This window comes from Calonectris borealis, chromosome 1, assembly GCF_964195595.1.
Source record: "Calonectris borealis chromosome 1, bCalBor7.hap1.2, whole genome shotgun sequence".
NCBI classification, from domain to species: Eukaryota; Metazoa; Chordata; class Aves; order Procellariiformes; family Procellariidae; genus Calonectris; species Calonectris borealis.
In genome coordinates, this window is record NC_134312.1 from 25,221,275 (window position 1) to 25,240,437 (window position 19,163).

Genomic DNA, 19,163 nt, shown 5'->3' on the forward strand with positions numbered 1-19,163 from the left:
AGGGCAGGTTTATACTGGCTGCTTTGACAGCTGTTCAGGATGAATCCTCCAAAGTGCTTCGCCATCTCCTAACAGAAAACCCAAACTCACCTCCCTAACGCCCTGCTGAAATCCTGTATGCAGGGAACAAACCATTTCACGTATGGGCCATGAAAACTCATCACTCAACAACAGAGTTATTAAAAGGTTTGTTCCCTTCAGGACCTGGGCTAAGATGAGGGAAGATAAGAACTGGGAGCGCCCATTTAATAGGAGCAGGATTCATGCTGCCATTGCAGATACTTGGCACCCAGGTTCCTGGCTTCGAGTGGGACGGAGCCCACTCAGCAGCAGCGAGATTGTAGACAAGACTTTCAGTCTTGTGATCTATTTTCTTGGTTTTAAAAGAAGTGGGTTTTTTTCCTTTCCAAGCAATTAACTAGTTCAAGCAGCAGCCTAGGAAACTCTGTTCTGCTTCTCACACGTTTCCACACTTTGGGCACGTTGGCCCAATGGCTGACAGGACGCGAGCAGCACCTGAGGGGTGGTACTCACCCCCCAGCAGGGCAAAGCCCACAGTTTAAATTTTACTTCCACTTGGGTGAGTGCAGGGAAAACTAGAGGCAAGCAAAGAGAGGGCTGCGCAACCTTGTCCTCAGGCGCGGGACACGGCCGGCCCCAGGACAGCGGCTATTTCGGTCCCGGTTCCTGAGGACAGCCTGTCAGACAGATGCGTTGGCTCGTACTGAGCTGCAGTCCCACGCTGCAGAAACAAGTCCAATTGCCATAGAGCACATTAAAAACAATGCACCACAGCACGTCTGGGCTTTCCCCATCTCTCCCGCTGCCCTTCTGCCTGCCATGCTCGCTCCCACCGCCCCCCACCGCTTTTGCACCCCTCGTTCCTCAACCAGCTCCTTCCCTCCTGCCGTCCCCTCACGCAGACCCCGAGGCGCCCGCCCCTGCGCTCTCCCACCTTCCCCTTTCCTGCCTCCGTGCTGCTGCGCTGCCTTCTCCATCCCCGGCCCTGCGGGCCCCCCTCGCCTGCCCTCCCTGCACAGCCCCTCGCTGTCCTCACCCACCTCCGCGGCCGGTTCCCCGAGCTCTCCTTCCCTCCCCTCCTCGCACGCCCCCTCTCCTGCCCCCGTGCTCCGCTGCCTGCCTTCCCCCTCTCACCTACATCAAATGAGATAGATAGATAGATAGATAGATAGACAGACAGATAGACAGACAGACAGACAGACAGACAGACAGACAGACGTGCGTGTGTGTGTCTCAATTTCTGTGTGCTGCTTGCACAGGCCCAGGTTGAATGCAGAGTCCACATCGGCCCGGAGAGACAAAGGGTCAGCCACCTGGCACCCCAACAGGACCGCGCGGCAGACTGATGGGACAAGCTGCAGCTCTTTCTCCCAGGAGACTTGTGAAAATTGTGCACACCGTCCTGTTCCTGAAAAGGATGTGTCATCACCTACATTTAACAGTGGTATCAGCAGAGCGAATGGGATAAAGCATGCACTGAAGGCATTTGAAGGAACAATTTTTCAGCTGCTTTTCTCTATGCCAGATGATTCTGTTGTCCAGTCCATCTCTCCTGGTGATGCCATAAACAGGGAGTCACATGGGAGGAAAAGATCTTTCCCTTCATCCATGCTGGGAAAACAAAAAATGGGGTAAGTTTAAAGATGACCCTGATCTAAAATCAGTCTTTGCTTGGGAATCGGCCTCAGCATCCTAACTCAAAGACGGATTTTTCCCACCGATCCCCTGCAGCACACCCCAGGCTACCGGGAGGGCAGATTCCAGGTCCAGATTGTAGCTTGACAATTTGGACGCACCACAAACAGTGATCAGCTTTCACTCAAAAACATGTGCATGTGGGCTGCCTTATTGCTCACATTAGTTTTGAAAACAGCATTCCCAACAGCTGCTGGGGACATAACCAGAAGTCTATATACAACATTACATACCAACAAGCCATGGGGCAACCCCTAATCTAATGCATTTTGATGGCAGGGGTGTTTGGGTTGCCTTGCTTAACAAGAAGACCGAAGAGTCATAGAGAGTGAAGAAGTGAATGGCTGGGATAGCGCTGCTGATGGGAAGTGCGTAAGCATCAGTCTTGGAAGGGGATTCAAGAGGTCGACCTGGCTGCAGGGAAGCACCGGGGGAAAAAAATTCATCTGGGTGCAAATAAGAACATTTCTGGACTACCAAATTCCTCAACCTTTGATTAAAAGAAGGAAAACTCACTGCCCACATTGCACAGGCACCCGGTGTCCTTCGTGCACGGATCCTGAAGTTCTATTTGATTATACAGAGAGGAATGCAGCTGGGTGCCAAGGGTGCAGCAGACTCGGGGTTTATTGCCCCTTTTGCCTACCTGAATCACACTAAAATAGGGAAGGCGAATAAACTGAATAACCGTCATTCTCATTCCCAGTTTTCTTTCCTTCCTACACAGCTGATACTTTTTAATCATCTTGTGTCAGTACAATGTCATGATCTGTAACAACAGCGCGAGATGAACATGCTTATCTTTGACAGCACAAACTATTCCTGCCAGGGTTTTGCTCAACCCAAGTGCTTCTCCACATCTCTGCAGACTGGCCGTTTCCTCAGTGCCAGTTTCTGCCACACCAAAAAGATAAACTGGCTTGTACGCAATGATGGTCTTAATGCTCTGGCTTTCGTATAGCTGCTCTTATCCCTCAGAAAGAATCTCAGTGTGCTTTACAAACATTGCCAACAGATTTACAAACTATATATAGAAATCATTTCACTTGCTACCGATGTACAGACATAGGATGACCACAGCAGCTGTTTGGAATTACATCGCGATATTGCCCAACAGGTTTGGACAGGAAGTAGAGGCCCCTCTATTGCAAAGGAAGTAGCAGAGGAACTGCTGCATGCACAAAAAATGTGGGTTTTGGAAGTGCAGTTTGAATGGGACGCTGTTTAGGCATCTGCAGTTAGCCTATTCTTTCCCGAAAAAGCATGATAAAATAGGTAATATCTGCCAGTGTAAGCATTATATTATTCGTGGTGGTATTTGCAAATATACTATATTTGCATGTCCAGGTCAGGTGTTCTTAAATTATAAGTGATTATAAAAAGTGCATGGACTTAATCCTTTGTTGAATATCCTAGTCCCATATGGCTCTCCCGTGTAGCTTAGCCAAACCTACAGTTTGCCATTCAGATAAAAAATTTGCTCTATTTCTTTATACACAGAGAGCAATACAGGTACTTACTTCTATATTTAGCATTTCCTTAGTTTTTGTAACTTTTTTTTAACAGTATGTGTTTATGAAGATTTTTTTAAAGAGGAGATCCCACAAATATAAACAAGTGATGTAATTCATAGGGAATTAAATACAAGCAGCAGTACTAAGTAAGTAAATTCTCTACTTTATTGTCTTTATTTATGTCTGTTTTTTAAATAGTCCATATTAATGATGATGGGAGTTCTGGGCACCATGTGCATAATATGCAGACAAAAGGCAATGGTTTTGTCTGAACAAATGCAGAGATTTCTACTGAAAATGTGAATTTTGAAAATTAAATGTAAATACCTCGTACATATCACCAGAGCTACACTGTTATATCAGCATTATGACTACTAACAATTTACTAATATATTCTTACAGCTTTTCAGGAGAACCATGAAACACAGATTCCTCAGGGAATATTTCTCCTGATTTAAGTATCTCTTTTGCTCGTGTGAGTGTCACTTAAGGGAGCATTTCAGAGAGAAAATGCTTCCCATTGCAATATATACCTTTAAATATTTATACAGTAATTTAGTGCACTTCCCCATGTACTTCTTTCTGATTTATCCAGTGTTTGCCCTGGTAAAGAATCGGGATGGATTTCTTTGAAGACTGCTCCATGCATTTGGAGACAGACAGTGTATTTTTGAATCAAGGTCGTGATCTGTAGGGTGCAGAAAAGGCCTCTGAAGGATAGACAACTTGGGTGGCAAGGTGCCAGTTTTAAGTACTGCAGCCTAAACAAAAAATTTCCAGTGGAAAGGTCAGGGAGAGAAGCCAGAATAGGGCCATTAAGGCTGAAAATCAGTTTGGCTGGAATTACTTTTCTTGATACCATTTTCATGAGCAGACATCTATCCGTCCTAAGGCTCACAGGAAAAAAAAGTGGGGCGAGGCTTTAAAAGCACTGATTCAGCAGGCAGAGTGCACCAGGGAGGCAAAGCTGGCTACACGGAAGACACGGAGGTGAGGGCAAGAGACTGTTGATTAGGTGCGTATTAAAGGGAGCGATGGAAAAGCAAAAGAGAAGAGACCTGTTCTACAGAGATAAGTGCTCATGAATTTATGCCACTTTTCTCCATGCAAATCATAAAGAGCAGGAATATTTAGAAGCCTTTTTCTACCCCAAGTAAGGGTCAGAAAAAATCCCTTTGCCCACCCCAAAGTAGGCACAGAAGAGCCCGTGGCTTTGTGACTGTGTTTTTCCATGCATGACTCCCATACTATCAGCAATAGCCTGAGAAAGGGCAGCTCAGGCACAAAGAGCCCGAGCCAGAACACCGAGTGCTGCAGTGAAACAGTAAAATTGTTCCCCCTTGATACCCAGAACAAGGATCTGTCGTGCCAGCTCCGAGGATCAGATGGTAGCCAGTGCATGGAAGTTTTATGGAAGGTACATGACATTATAGTCCCTACAGGGAATAGCTGGTCATATACAGAACTTATGGCTATGGTTTGGTCCTTCACCAAGCTATGAAAACACTTACAGCTACAAAGTCCATCTTGCTGGTGCTGCAAAGGCTGACATAACCACTGTTGAATGTCTGGCTCCTTGGAGAGCTCATCAGTCTGGTGCAGCTGCTTGTGTCAGATTTTATGAGAAACAGAGACCAAATGATACCTCTGCTTTCAAACACGGTCCCCAAACTGATAGAAGTCCCTACCCCAGAGCATGCCTGAATCAATGCCAGGGCATTTAATTACTTCTAGCCAACATCGTCCATAGGGTGGACATGCCATGGAATTGGGTTGCGGTGGAACACCCCATGAGTCACACCCAAATAGCAGAGAAAATTAAATCCCAGCGTTGCAAGGGTTCAATCACAGTCCAAGCAGGTTAAAAAAGGAGTAGTTTTTTCCTACCAATTTCTTCTTCCAGCTGGGGCTGCTGCCTTTGTCTCTTTTCACACAATCACCAGTCCTAGACCAGTTACATTTCCTGCTCCCACCAGCACATACTCAAGTCCATAAAAGTAGTATTCAATGGTCTGGCTGCAAAACACAGGAGTTGAAAGACTTGTGTTCAATTCCTAGCTGTGCCATAAGCATGACATGGGGTAAACAGCTCCCTTTCTGTGTCTATCTCACCTTACATTCCATTTAAAACAAAGTCTTGCCCCTCCTTCCTCCATTCAGTTCACAGATGCCTTGAAAGCATTCAAGATGCTTTCTCATGATGTTGTACTTCCTTAGCATCCGGGGCTGGGGGAGGAAGTCTTCAATAAATAAACAACTTCAATGTTGAAGGACAGAAAAGCTTTAAAACAGGATTAGGCCACCTTCTGTAACAGGCTACCAAACAACAAAAAGGGCCCAGATGTATTGTTTAAAAGATAAACACAATAATAGCATGTCTTTTTAGCTTACCTAATGATATTCTAAGGAGTAGTTCATGGTATTTTAAACACTTGGGGCAATGCTCTATCCTAGAACTGAATGCTTTGATGCCACAGGCAATGTAACTATTGCCTGAGGCGTGTAGAAAGTCCTAAATATAAACCTTGGCCCATGAACTAAAATTACTAATGGAATTTGGCTCTAGCCACAGAAAGGGTTTAAAATCTCCTGTCTAAAGCCCTATTTGATCATGTTTCCTTTGCTGGTTGCAGTATACTGTATCAGATATGTGACTACCCATATTCTTGCTTTGTGGTCACTGTATTCATTAAAATTACCACTATTTAAGACTTATTAAGCCCGTATTTCTGTTTAGGAATTCCCACATAAAAATATCAGTTTATAGGTTATGCAGCATACATGCATTTAGCCTGGTATGTCTAGGATGTATTGGCCGGCGGAGCCTTGACTGCAGAGAGCCGTGTTGGGTTCACTGGGCACTCTGTGCCCAGGCCATGCCTGCAGTCACCAGCCACCCGGGGCATCCTGCTGTCAGGGGCCTGGCCCAGATGCCAGATACCTAGAAATTTTTCACAAGTGACCGAATTCTTCTTTTTCTGACAAAAAACCAGAGGACATGTCTTGGAAAGCCAGATGAATAGTGGCCTTAGTGGGAGCAGAAGCAGCAATTAAGCCTTCTCTTCAACCCTCTACATGTCCCAGACCAGTAATTTTCACTCCTTCCATTTGCTCCTGTAAATCTGTTGTGAGGAAGGACAGACCCACAAAGGACTGATATAGCTGCCTTGGGAAGTGGAATTTACATCACTGACAGAGGTGTTAATAAGTTATATATGACAATGACGTCCAGCAAATAAGAAATTCTGAAGAACAGGGAGAGCCAGTGAGGGAGCAGGGCAGAAGGATGCTTGAGTTGACCTTTGGTTTGTGTGAGTGTGTGTATGTGTGCGATAACCAGCGTATCTCTTAAATTATGTGTTTGGCTAAACTCTGACTACGCACTATGTAACCCTGACATCCAACAACTGAAATCTTTTCTTAGTTTAGGAGGTTTGGATTCTTTTTTTTTTTTTCGTTTTTTTTTTAACCCAAGATGGAAGGGATGGTAGAACAGCAAAGGGAGTAATTGCAATCCACTTTTAATAGAACAATTTAAAGAATATTTAATCAGATGTGCAGAAGCATACCGCCAAGTGCATCACAGCATGACTGGGGGTGTTGTTTAGTCTGGTCGAGAAGTGATCTGTCAAAACTCTGTAGGAACAATAATTAAAGTTATGACATTGCAACATTTCTCAACCAAGAGGATATACTGCTTGATTTCCTGGTTGGTTTGTCCATCAAAATCTACTCTTTCTTTAGAACAGCCTACTTAAAGTCCCTCAAATTTTGCCAAGCCTGGAAACATGCAGTACTGGCACAAACAGCAGTCATACCTGGGAGCAAACACTTTGCAAAAATAGCTAAAAAGAATCTTTTAAGTGTTTGGAGAATTTTATAAGAGGACCATGATCTTCAAAGTACAAAATGTGCTACATTTCAGGCCACTTACATGACAGACATGCATTTAGTGGTTTAATTTTCTTTGCCAAGCTAAATTAGACATTTATTTTCCAGAGAAACTAACGCCACAAAACGAGAGCAGCAATTGTATTTATCATTTTCATTGGGAAGCCCATCATGAAAATTCTTCTTTTATCCTTTATTCCTCTGAATTCCCATTTAGTGTGTACTGTTCTACGCAATTATTATAGCATCCTTATTCTGATTTTAGCCTGTATTTGGATAGTACAATGTTGTGTTGAAACACGAGCTTTAACGTACTAGTTTTGAAGAAAAATTTGTTCCCATAAAAGAACTATTCGCAACAAATATCAGAATGTTGTGAATGTATATGAAACATCAAGCAGCTCTTTAGCTAGTAAAAAATAGTGAGGAAATGAGTCAAATTACAGACTGTACACAGTTATTTTTTAAAAACTATTCTAAAAGTATCCCTTTTCCATACAGATCATATTCTTTATATAGGATATAGTTCTTGAGAACTGGTGGAAGTAGAAACTTCTTCATGGATGACAGTTTCTGGAGTCTCCTTAACCCCAAGAGTTTACGTATTTTCAGACGACACAGATGTTTCAATGGGCGAGGATTATCTAAAAATAATAGTGAGAGAGAAATGGTGGAAAAATCAATGCCATTAACAATGACTGTAAGCCAGTTCACAATCTCAAAACATGCTCTAATAAAACTAATATCAAAATCTATTACCTTGGGGTGTTATTATTTTGCCACTTCTGAATAAAATATCATTCTTTCCACTTCAGAATTGTGATAATACACAATGCTGACATTAATCAAACTTCTTCTGTCAGATATCTGCTTAACATTATTGCCTCACTTTTGGACTCCTCACTCCGGCTCCAAAGCACCCATCTGAACACCTAAACCAGGATTTTATTTAGCATAATCAATGGTAACTGATGAACGATCTCTCCTTTCCCTAGGTGCACCTTTTAAAAATTGCATGTTGAGGCCAGCCATGGCACCTTCCATTTCTGCTGTATCAATAAGGCACCAGGACCACACCTTCCCATGCTTGGGCCTGCTGAGTCTTCTAAACAAGTACTTCTTACCAGAATTTACATCAGTCAAAAAGCTCAGTTTAATTTAGCCTTCCTGAACATCATAACAAAAACTTTCACCATACTTGAAATATCAGTAGTTAAGACTACCAAATTATTCGGATGTTCTTGTGACACTAACAAAAAGTAGTTCCTCTGCATGCCAATGTAAAATACTGAAGCAAAATTAAATACAGGGTACCAGTTTTAAACCTAAGTATTTTGGTTTTTAACAGCTGATGTTAAATCAAATTCTATTTAAAATTAAAAAAAAAAAGGTCAAATAAAATTAATTCATACAAAGAGAACATTTAATACATTCCCCAACAGATTTTTTCAAGGTGGATGAAACCTATCTCTGGTGCCACCAATGGTGGAAGGTCCAGGTTAATGTGTAGAACTTCAAAAGTAAGGCATACGTAAGAAATATTATTCAATTACAGTATTAGTAATGGCAACTCTAAATGTCTACCATGTAAATTGGAGTTAGGAAATGATGCGTCACAGATTGTGATGGCACACTCATTGTCACCACCTACTACCTTGAACATAACAGGATCTAAAACATGCTCTTACAATAATCCTTGAACGATTAATAGACTTGAGAGATCAAGGGAGCACAAAGAAGGATGGAAGTGTGAGCAATATTCCTCAACAAAAAAAGCTGGGCCCCATAGCTGTGCAATGACTGGTGTCACATGGGTTAATAAGGAGTTTGAGAAGTACCTCAGCGATCTTGCTTAACTAAAAGGGCTTGCCACACAACAGTGATATTCCTTATGAGATTAATTCTTACCAGGCGCAAGTTTGCCATATTCCAGTCAGATTAACCAATTTATGACCAATAGCAATAAGTGAAGATCTGTCTCAATCTGAGGACTGGATGACAGGAACCTGGTTCTTAGCTAGTACACATTTGGACTGCTAAAACACTTTGGATGAATGTCACCTGACATAAGCAATTAAAGTCTCCTATAATAAATCACAACATCATTAACTGGAAGTTAGATATTTACCCAATATCTGACGTATCTCTGTCCATTCTTTCTGTGTTTCTAAGACAAACTTAATTTTTGTGCATAGAGGAACATAATCCATGTAATCTATAAAAACACGAACCACTTTTCCTGCTAAATGTTTCAACCAAGGAACAGCAATAAAGTCACAGAACTGAAAGGGAAAACACATCAAGTCATAATTTCAAAATCTGTGCAGAGGAATGCCAAAATAACACATTTTAAAGCAATTACACAAGATAATTTAAACAAAGTATTAGCAATGACCTTTTACAGTCATAAATTGACGCCTAGGTAGGTTATTTTAAAAGCCATTTTCTTCCATGCTTAACCTTTGTGATCTCTTAATTTGTCTGGACAGGCCTGAAGGCCAATAATTATAACATTGCATAATTTGCAGCACTGTTTTGTTCAACAGCAGTATCTCTTGGGAAACAAATCTACTCCACTGGTTAGGATAGGAACAGAAATTCCAGAATCCTGCTTCATGATTTCTTAAAACTTCCTTCCTAAATTTCTAGTATATGAACCCCAAACTAAACCCACCTATGTACATAGTTTTCTCTATCACAGAGTAGAAAATGAAAAATGGCTGTTTTATTTTTAGGGTCTTTTAAAAAAGGGTTTTGCCAGTATGTTAATCTTAATTCTGCACAATAATCTGGAACGTTTAAAGCTGGCTAATGAAAAGCGCAAAGTAAAGAGAAGGAAGGAAGGTATGTATTTACTGGATTATCCTTTATTACAGAAGAAGTCCACCCGGGGAGAACCTCTTCCTCTGGAGTTGACCACACAAAAGAATTTCCAAAGATATCTTGATGCATACAGTCAAAACACATCTCCACATTATATCCGTGATTGAGCAACAGTCTCAGCATCACCTCATCATTCAAGGCATACTGAATGGCGCTGGGGAAATGCGTATCATTAACCAACATAAAGTAGCAATTGACATTTGCTCCGTAAGATAGGAGTAGCCTTACAATTTCATGGTTGCCAGCTCTCACTGCCACAAGAAGACAGTTTAAAGGATCCTTGTTTGGATTTGCCCCGGCTTTGAGCAATATTTCGGTGCAAAGAATGTCATTGTTAGAAACGCCAAAATAAAGTGCGGTTTTTCTTTCGTCATCGTAACTATTTGAAATGTGTTCAGCCAAGAGAGTATTAACATCAAAACCATTTTCAATGAGGAGCTCTAGACACTGTGAATTCTGGCCATCTGCTGCTGAGTGAACAGGGCTTAACCCACTTTTCTGGATTGCAGTTTGGGATGTGACTGGAATGAGATACTTCAGGGCCCTAAAAAACAGTGAATAAAACTAGTTAGGCATTGCTTCCCTGCATGAAGAAAACGACTCTCATCCAGCTATATGCTAAATTACCAGCTAGTCACTTTACACAAGAAGATCCAAACACAGAAACACCAGTTTTGAGCACTGTCAAATAGGACCTTGTGTTTAACTTTTTCAGTGGTTTTCACTTAGTTCTAGGGAGTATGTTTTGCATTTTGCTTTGTTTATGCTAAAAAACACTTAAAAGTTAATTCAAACTAATGTAACATAGGCACTTCTGAAATATAAATGATCTATACATTTGCAAGTTTACCACAGTCGTCTTCAATGTGACCTTGCGCCATATTGTATCTTAAAGGAAATGTAAAGTCCAAGCTCAGACTCACAGGTAATGCCCCTCATAAGCCGCTTTGTGTATGGGAAGCAGTCCTGCCTTATTAGGCACGTTGCCACTTCCTCCATATTCCAAAAGAAGGGCTATGCAGTCTGGATTACCTCCTCCGGCTGCTTCAAACAGTATCGATGCACCATCATCTGCTAAGGCCTGGACATCTCCACCTCGAAGGAGGATACAGAGTTTATAATTATATCCAAAGTGATTTGCAGATCATCATAAAAACAAGCCAAAGTACTTTCCTCTTCACTTTCAGATGTATTTAAGCTAAAACTTTACTAAAACAAGAAATAGTTCTTGTGGCAAATTTAAAACTCAAAGGCAAAACAAGACTTGGACAGATACAAGTTCAAATGCTCACCTGAGTGGGGTCTGCTTTGACCGTAAGTGTTATAACCGAGGATTTTCAAAATTCTAGTACATTTCAAAAATACCTAATTTCATTAATTAATACCAATATAATTCTGTATATGGAAGGAATGAAGGAAGGAAGGAAGAAAGGAAGGGAGGGAGGGAGAGAGGCATGGAGAGAGGAAGGAAGGAAGGAAGGAAGGAAGGAAGGAAGGAAGGAAGGAAGGAAGGAAGGAACGAACGGAGGAAGGGAGGAAGGAAAGGGGGGGGAGGGGAGAGGGGAGGAGGGAGGGAGGAAGGGAAGGAAGGGGAGTAAAGAGAAACAAAGAAGGGCAAGAAGGGCATGTATAGCAGTAAGTCCCTCCTTGACTGAAATGGATTCGTATCAACTCTGCCACTCCTCTCACATGCATTATGGAAATGTGTAAGCATCACTCCAGTCTAGCAGGAACACTCATAGATGCTTCCTTTCCTTCCCAGAAACCAAATCTTCTGAGTCATCACTATTCTTTCTTTCCTTTTCCATGCTCACCCCAAAACACCTCAGCAACCAGGCAAGACGTGAGCCAGGGCAGAGGTGTATTTCCCTTTCACCTGACTACATACCTTTATGAATAAGATGCTCCAGCACATCACAGTGCCCATATTCAGCAGCAACACCTAATGGTGTAACTCCATATCCATCCTTAAGGTTCACATTTCCACCATTCTTCAGAAGAAGAGCAACAATGTCTTTGCGTCCCTGTTTTGCAGCTTCGTGCATTGCTGACCAACGTTTTACACACGGCTGGTGGATACTACAGTTGTGTTTAATCAGAGTGGATACCATTTCAAAAGAGCCTCTTCTTATAGCTTGAAGATATTTTAAAAAGGAAGCAAATAATACAATCACATTTTCAGGTATATTGTCTTGAAAGTTAAAGACACCTAATAAGTTCAGAAAAGCTTTTCCTTGTGTGCTGGTATGAGGAAATTAAAAAGATTTCCAGTCCTAGAAATCTGGCAATCCAATTTACTGGTAAATAAATGGTAATGTCAGCTGCTCGGGAAATCAAGGTAAACCAACAGAAGTTGGAAAATATGTCAGTGTAGAGCATGGAGGGCAAAAGCAGCACCGCTTCGATTCTGAGAAAGCAGAAGCAGATGTATCACAAGGAAAAGCAACAATAAAAATAACATAATATTTGAATATGGCCCTTACTTCTAAAGTTAGTGCAAACATTACAGGGTCCCCAGAAAATTCCACTTCTGACTTTGTCACCTGGTAACTCTAATCCTGGCGTGTACTCAGTGGCTGTTGTCAGCCAAAGTACAGTTGACATCTGTCATACTTAAAGGCCATGTTCTACCCTTTTGAGGTTCCAGGTTTGAAATTTTCACAGATAATACACCTGCAAATCATTTACATAAAAAATAGCGATCCTGAGTAAGAGTCTAATTTTACTTCTGAACTACCCTTTGGAATAGCAGGTCTCTCCACTGAGTGGTGGGGCAGCTGAGGGAGATATCAGCATCATAGGGTTAGCAAATTTAACTTTTGTGAATGTCCCATTTTACAAGTAAGAAGGTTTGTAAGAGGCCACAGTCTTCATAATTATCCACAATTGCTTTGAAATAGAGTATTACCAAATGTACCTGGAAGCAGAAGTCTTCAGCATTTACCTTTGTACTGAAGAGCCCTTTAATCCAGAGCTTTAAAATTAAAAGGAGTAACTAAATCATATGCATCATCTATTAAGTGTTAAGCATCTGATCCTCTATTTCACTGTGACTAAGATTGAAATGTATGACGCACAACAATATCTACATCCAAATTTTCAGCGCTAAGTGATATAAAAACATAAAAAGCATCACATAAACAATACATAGCTGACAAACCTCATTTTCAGGAGTTTGTATAGAGAAATATTTAGGAAAACAAATTGGCATTATAAGGGGGGAAGACCCTTTTCATAAGGTCTAGTTAAATCTTTGCAGGATTCATTAAAATGAAAGGCTGAAAATAGCTTAAAAGTTTCACAGACTTACAATTATTGAAAAGAGCTGAAACAACGCAAAGCAAGACACTGCAGAGGAACCCTCTAGAAATGCCTCAGGGCCTTAAAATGTTAATACAGTAATCGCATCTGATGAAAGTTAACAAAAATTCAGAGAATTTAATATTTTAATACTGATAATTGTACTATATATTGTATTTTCTTATATTGTATTAATTTCACAGATTGATTCTCTTCAGAAGAATGGAGATGTTTTGACATTCAACTGAAATTAGAAGCTAATATAGCTAAATTACTCATGTATAGTAAAGCTCATTTAAGTCTATCAATAGCATAAAATCTTCCAAAGGAATCATATTTCTTTATATCAGCGTATTACTTAGAAATGCAGTTGAAGCTTATTTTCAGTGCAAGAAGGGAGGGAAATGAGATGGGAGGTTCTGAAATTGAAAATACCTGCCTACTTCAGTAGAAACCATCCAATAAAATTAAAAATCTCCAATAACCTCCAAACCTCCAGAAAAAGTACATTCAAGTTAACGCAACAGCTTATTCTTGTACCATACTTGCACCTTAAGATGGTCAAATAGGAGCAGGTTGGTAAAGGTCTTGCAGCACCTAAAGACACCAAGAAGGTGCCTTGAACAAAAAAATAGGTCCCATTTTCTTAGGAGCAGCTCAGCAATCACCCGAAGCATAAGGAGCATCTTTAAGAGCAGCTCAGTGATCACCGAAAGCATAACGAGTGCTGAACTGAACGCTGGGTCCATTTCACTAAGTGCTGGGCATTTAGTTTCGTCTAAAAAGATGACCAGCATCTAAACCACACAAGCCAACAGAGGTACTCGGGTGAGTACTTAGCGGAGGGGAAGTGCTGCCATTCGCTTTGCTTAAACCCAGGGAGAGGAGGCAACTACCTATGAGAAGTGGAGTTTCTCCTTTGTCGTTTGTGGTGTTGGGCCAAACACCCTTTTCCAGTAACGTTTGTACATTCTCCACAAAGCCGGCTTTTGCTGCCAAAGTTAATGGTGTTTCTCCATCGCATGTTTTGTATTCCCACATTGTTTTATAAGATGCTAGAGGCAAGAAAGTGAGAAAAGATAAAACAAAATTAAAGCACAAGGCTGTTAACACATACACACATACCAGAAATCCTTAAATGCTAAGTCTTTATGAAAATTACCTGTAATTACGTTTAACTTAACCTAACTAGTACTGCCAAACACACTGAATACTGAACAGTAATTTTTGCTCTGTCTGTAGGTTTCTGAACAAAACATTAAAAACGGTTCAAGTTCTTTGCTGGTATGCAAATTTCCCCACAAGAAAATTTGCCTGAATATTTAAACAACATAAGCAAGATGTTCCATGGAGGATTTGATCATACTTTTTTTAATAATCAGTTCTAGCCTGTTGTTGTGCATGGCTGTTTATTGTTCCGTGTTTCTTTGCTGCTCCCCTTATCTCGTGGGATATTTTTACCTTACTCACCATCTAAAATGATTTCAAGTATTTGCTGAATTGGCTGAGCTGCAGCCTCATGCAGTGGAAACCACCCTCTTTCATCAGCTTCATCCAAAGCATATTTCTGTTTCACAAGTTCTTGGAGCCCAAATACTGCACCTTAAAAAATCCAACAGATAAACGAGATGCAGTTGGAAAAACAATATACAGAAAGCTCAGTTTTGCAAAGGGACTATTTTATTTTAGGGTTTTTACCTTGCTTTATGGATGTTACAATTTTCCTATTTTCCTCACTAGGTGGTACAAAACTATCCAAAAAAGAGCAGAAAATAGAAAATATAAACAAAAAGTGGATGCATTATATTATTTATTCAATATTTTCCATTAGGTTCTCATCTGAGCCAACTTTCCTTTGAATGTATCAACTACAATCTTGATGAGCCTCATGACCTCCTAAGTTACACCTGTTCTGTGGACCTTCAGAGTATCCAAAGTTCTCGAGCTAGGCGCAATTCCTGCTGAGGCTGACCTGATAAAAGTCCTAATTTGGTAAAGAATTCTGCCGTAGACTAAAAAGCTGTATTTGCCTCACACTACAGAAATGAGCCCTTCAGATTCAGAAACCTTAGACAGCGAATGAGAATGTGACGGTGTCAGAATGTCAATATTCATTAATGAAGGAGAGTTTCATGGTATCAATGGTACCATTTTCCCTGAAAAAGAGTTGTACTGTTTTTAACAATATCGTTTAAACCTCCATGAGATGGAAGTTAAATGCTGGTGCCTGCTAGTTCCTTGAGATATTTTGGTGATAAAAGCATATTAGAAAATATATCAGATTTAATAAAAAAAAAAGCAGCCAAATAACAAGAATACCCAGTGGCTCTGCTGAGAGCCTTCAGTGGAAAGGAAGATTCCAGTCCTACAACAGGAGCCCCATGAGGACCTAAATCTTCATGAGATCCTACAGGAAATTAGTAAGTATTAACAGTCCCCCAAGACTTACAGTTCTACAGCTTTCCATTTTAGACAGGGCAATCTACAAAATGTATTTATGGGGTTATTGCCGAAGAACTTCTATTAAGCAAAGTTTAGCTTTGTTTCACACATATGCTTTTCATAAGAAGGCAAATGGCCTGAAAAGCTAAGGGAAATATTAGTTCAGCCAAGTGAATCTCATCTCCCTCAGCTCTCATCACCCCACGTAGCTCAGCTGAGCCCTACATTTCCCAGTCATGGGAACCACTCTTAACCATAACATTAATGTCATGTATGAGCCCTCGTGGAACACCCCTGTGGGTTTTTTGTTGTTGTTGTTCTGGGTGGATTTTTCTTGTACACGTATGTATCTGAGTGCACAGGGAAAGGCTGGGACACGGGTACAATTACTGAGCAGACACATGACTAACAAATCAAAATTTACTGCCTTTAAAGTTTGAGGTTTTAGAAATATTTGAGAAAAACAAAATCAGCATTTCTGTTTTGTTTACTCTCTTCAATCATTGCTTCAGGCAGTGCTTCACTGAGAGAGGTCTAATCAAACTAAGAACTGTTTTAAGCATGATATAAGGCATTAAATATCAAGGTCTCAAAACACTGTTAAAATAGGGCATAATCTCTAACACATATTGAATTGACAGTACCTGTCATTATAGCTGGAAGACACTGGTGGTTTGGCCCCATTTGATTCTTGAATGCTAAGCTGTATGGCATACTCAGTGAGCAGATCTTCAACCAAATCTTCTCTTTCATCCATCATTTTTTATGGTGAGCTATAATGATGAGCTATTTTGAAATATACACAGAAATATACTGCTAAGGATCATATCTTGCTTAAGGTATTTTTTTATAATAAAATCAGGTGTTTCCATAAATTTCTTTTAATTTAATAATGTATTGGTGAGCTTATTCCTACTTAAAAATGATAAAATTCCTGTTTAAAAATGGTGATAGAGAAGAAAACAACCCTGGAAACATTTAGTACTAGACATGCCATTTAGGAAAAGCTCTTTTTACTGTTCATACACTACATTTTTCATCTACAGACAAATTCTGGACAATTTGTCAATCATAAAAAGAAACTTTTCCACTTTAGAAAGCTGTGGTCATCAAGTCAGTGAACATATATTTCCATACAAGCATGAATTATGAACAGTAAACAAAGTTATCACCTCATGAATGATTCCTATCAGACACAGGCATTCACAAGGAATTCATGAACATAAACACAAACACATATACATTTAAAAATTATAGACACAAAAAAGAAAAACACTCAAATTGTTTGAGAATTATTTACAGAGAAGGCTTGCAGTTCAGAATGAAACACATGACCAGTTCTAAGGGTGATCACACATTGCACTTATTCAGGATTTACAGAAACGTCAAATTATTTCAGAGAAGCTCTGAACTAACTTGACTTTTTTGCACAGGGAAGGAGCATTTTTTCCCACTTCCTTCACCCAGGGTTGCCCTGGCAGCAGATGCAAGATGGATCCACCAACCAGTGTCATTTGGACACAGGATTTCAGCGTGCTAAAGCCCACGGCACGTCACTACAGTTTAGGTGGTGACACATCATCCAGTTTTGAATTCAGAAGAACTTTACTATCTTTCAATACTTAAAGGGGGCTTATACGAAAAATGGGGACAGACTTTTTAGTAGGCCTGTAGCGGTAGGATAAGGGGGAATGGTTTTAAACTAAAAGAGGGTAGATTTAGACTAGATAGAAGAAATTTTTTACAATGAGGGTGGTGAAACACTGGAACAGTTTGCCCAGAGAGGTGGGGGATGCCCCAGCCCTGGAAACATCCAAGGTCAGGTTGGACGGGGCTCTGAGCAACCTCATCTAGTTGAAGATGTCCCTGCCCATGGCAGGGGGGTTGGACTAAATGATCTTTAAAGGTCCCTTCCAACCCAAACTATTCTATAATTCTGTGAAAAGTTTTCAGCTGTAACCCGTATTCACCTCTCCTCTCCTGGAGCTGGATGGGGATGTTTTCTCAAATAAAAAATAAGGGATTTGAGAGACAATACCAAATGCAAAACCTGCTTTATGTTAATATAATAATGTACAAGATTTTTGGACTTCACAGACAAGTAGTTGTACAACAAAACATTGCAATGGTCTTGTGTCATTAATTATCACTTTTAATGATCATTAATATATTAAAAAAAAAAAAAAAGAAACAAAAACAAAAAACCCCTACAAACACTTGCAAATCTTGCTTTATTTTTACACTGCCAAGGCATGGTCTATCAAAGCAGACTAAGGACTTTGGAGTCTCTGCACTACTTCTGCAGTGATGAAGTTTAATGGACATTCACAGGAGTTCAGTACACAAGCCCAGGTCATGGTCAAGCCATGCCAGCTATTATTTTCAAGGTGTGAGAGTAGTCGGAAGGTTCAGTGGATTAGTAATGGAGTACATCAATCCTTTTAACTATAGTCACCAGCTTAAATTCAGTCTGCTTGTATCACCAACTTTAACTGTGGCTTATGTTCACTACGCTTTTTGCTAGTAGTATCACATCAACCAAATGCCTTGGTAGTAAATTATAACTATAATTGGAAGGTCAGGAATGTTGCTTTTTACATCATCTTCCTGTAGGTTCTTGAAGTGTAAAATGTAGTATTTATATATTGTAAAAGATCTATAAAGAACAAAAACTGAAGTTAATATATGCCTAGCTGCACCTAATTATGTTTTTACAAGTGGGCTTTGCCAAAGTTTCTCTGTTTGATTCGAACTTAGTGGCTTAACACGTTTGTCCTTTAATCAGATGGGGGACACCAGATGTTGCATTATTTTTTAAAAAAGTTTTAAACCACTACTCCCACAGTTTATGCAGTAATGTATTGTATCTACCACACAGAACACTTATCATCACCGAAGTGTTGCACAAATATTAAACAATTATACTAAGCATCTGTTGTATGTTTCTCACAGAACAATCATTGTGGGGTGCCCTAGTCATTTTGCAAATAGAAAAGGAATGTTGTAGAAATTATTTGGAGGCCATTTCTGAAAATGATCTTCAAGGGAAAGTGCTAATCAGATTTCTTTTTAGACTAATTTCTGCATTCTTCCAGTAAATAATAAGTCAATCAAAGTACCATAGCCGATATTATAATTCCATCCCCAAATACTTTACTACATAGTATATTATGATAAAGCTTGCAAACCAAAATTAAATTAGTAAGGGCTTAGAGTCAGATTGACCCAGAAGCTAAAGGTCCCTTGGATTCAGATTCCCACATAATGCAGTATGTACTGGAACCATGGCCCAGGTTTTTAACTGCAAGGATGGACAATCTGAAAGAAAGTGGAAAAAATCTCCACTTCAGTCCCATTTTCTTTGAAGGAAAAAATATACAACTTTGGTCTTGACTGCCACCTCTGACTGCAAAAAAA

The 19,163-nt window shown here is 40.2% G+C and overlaps 1 protein-coding gene across 1 annotated transcript; it reads right to left on the minus strand.

Moving 5' to 3' along the window:
- Positions 1–7,175: 7,175 nt before the first annotated feature.
- On the minus strand, positions 7,176–16,506 carry ASB15 (ankyrin repeat and SOCS box containing 15). The gene is made up of 9 exons (XM_075150683.1): positions 16,391–16,506; positions 15,003–15,055; positions 14,775–14,906; positions 14,201–14,359; positions 11,893–12,138; positions 10,928–11,099; positions 9,978–10,548; positions 9,250–9,403; positions 7,176–7,765 (listed from the first exon to the last, which is right to left on the minus strand). Exons 1-9 carry the CDS (start codon positions 16,504–16,506, stop codon positions 7,593–7,595), a joined length of 1,776 nt encoding a protein of 591 aa, XP_075006784.1. The 3' UTR covers positions 7,176–7,592.
- Between the last annotated feature and the right edge of the window lie 2,657 nt (positions 16,507–19,163).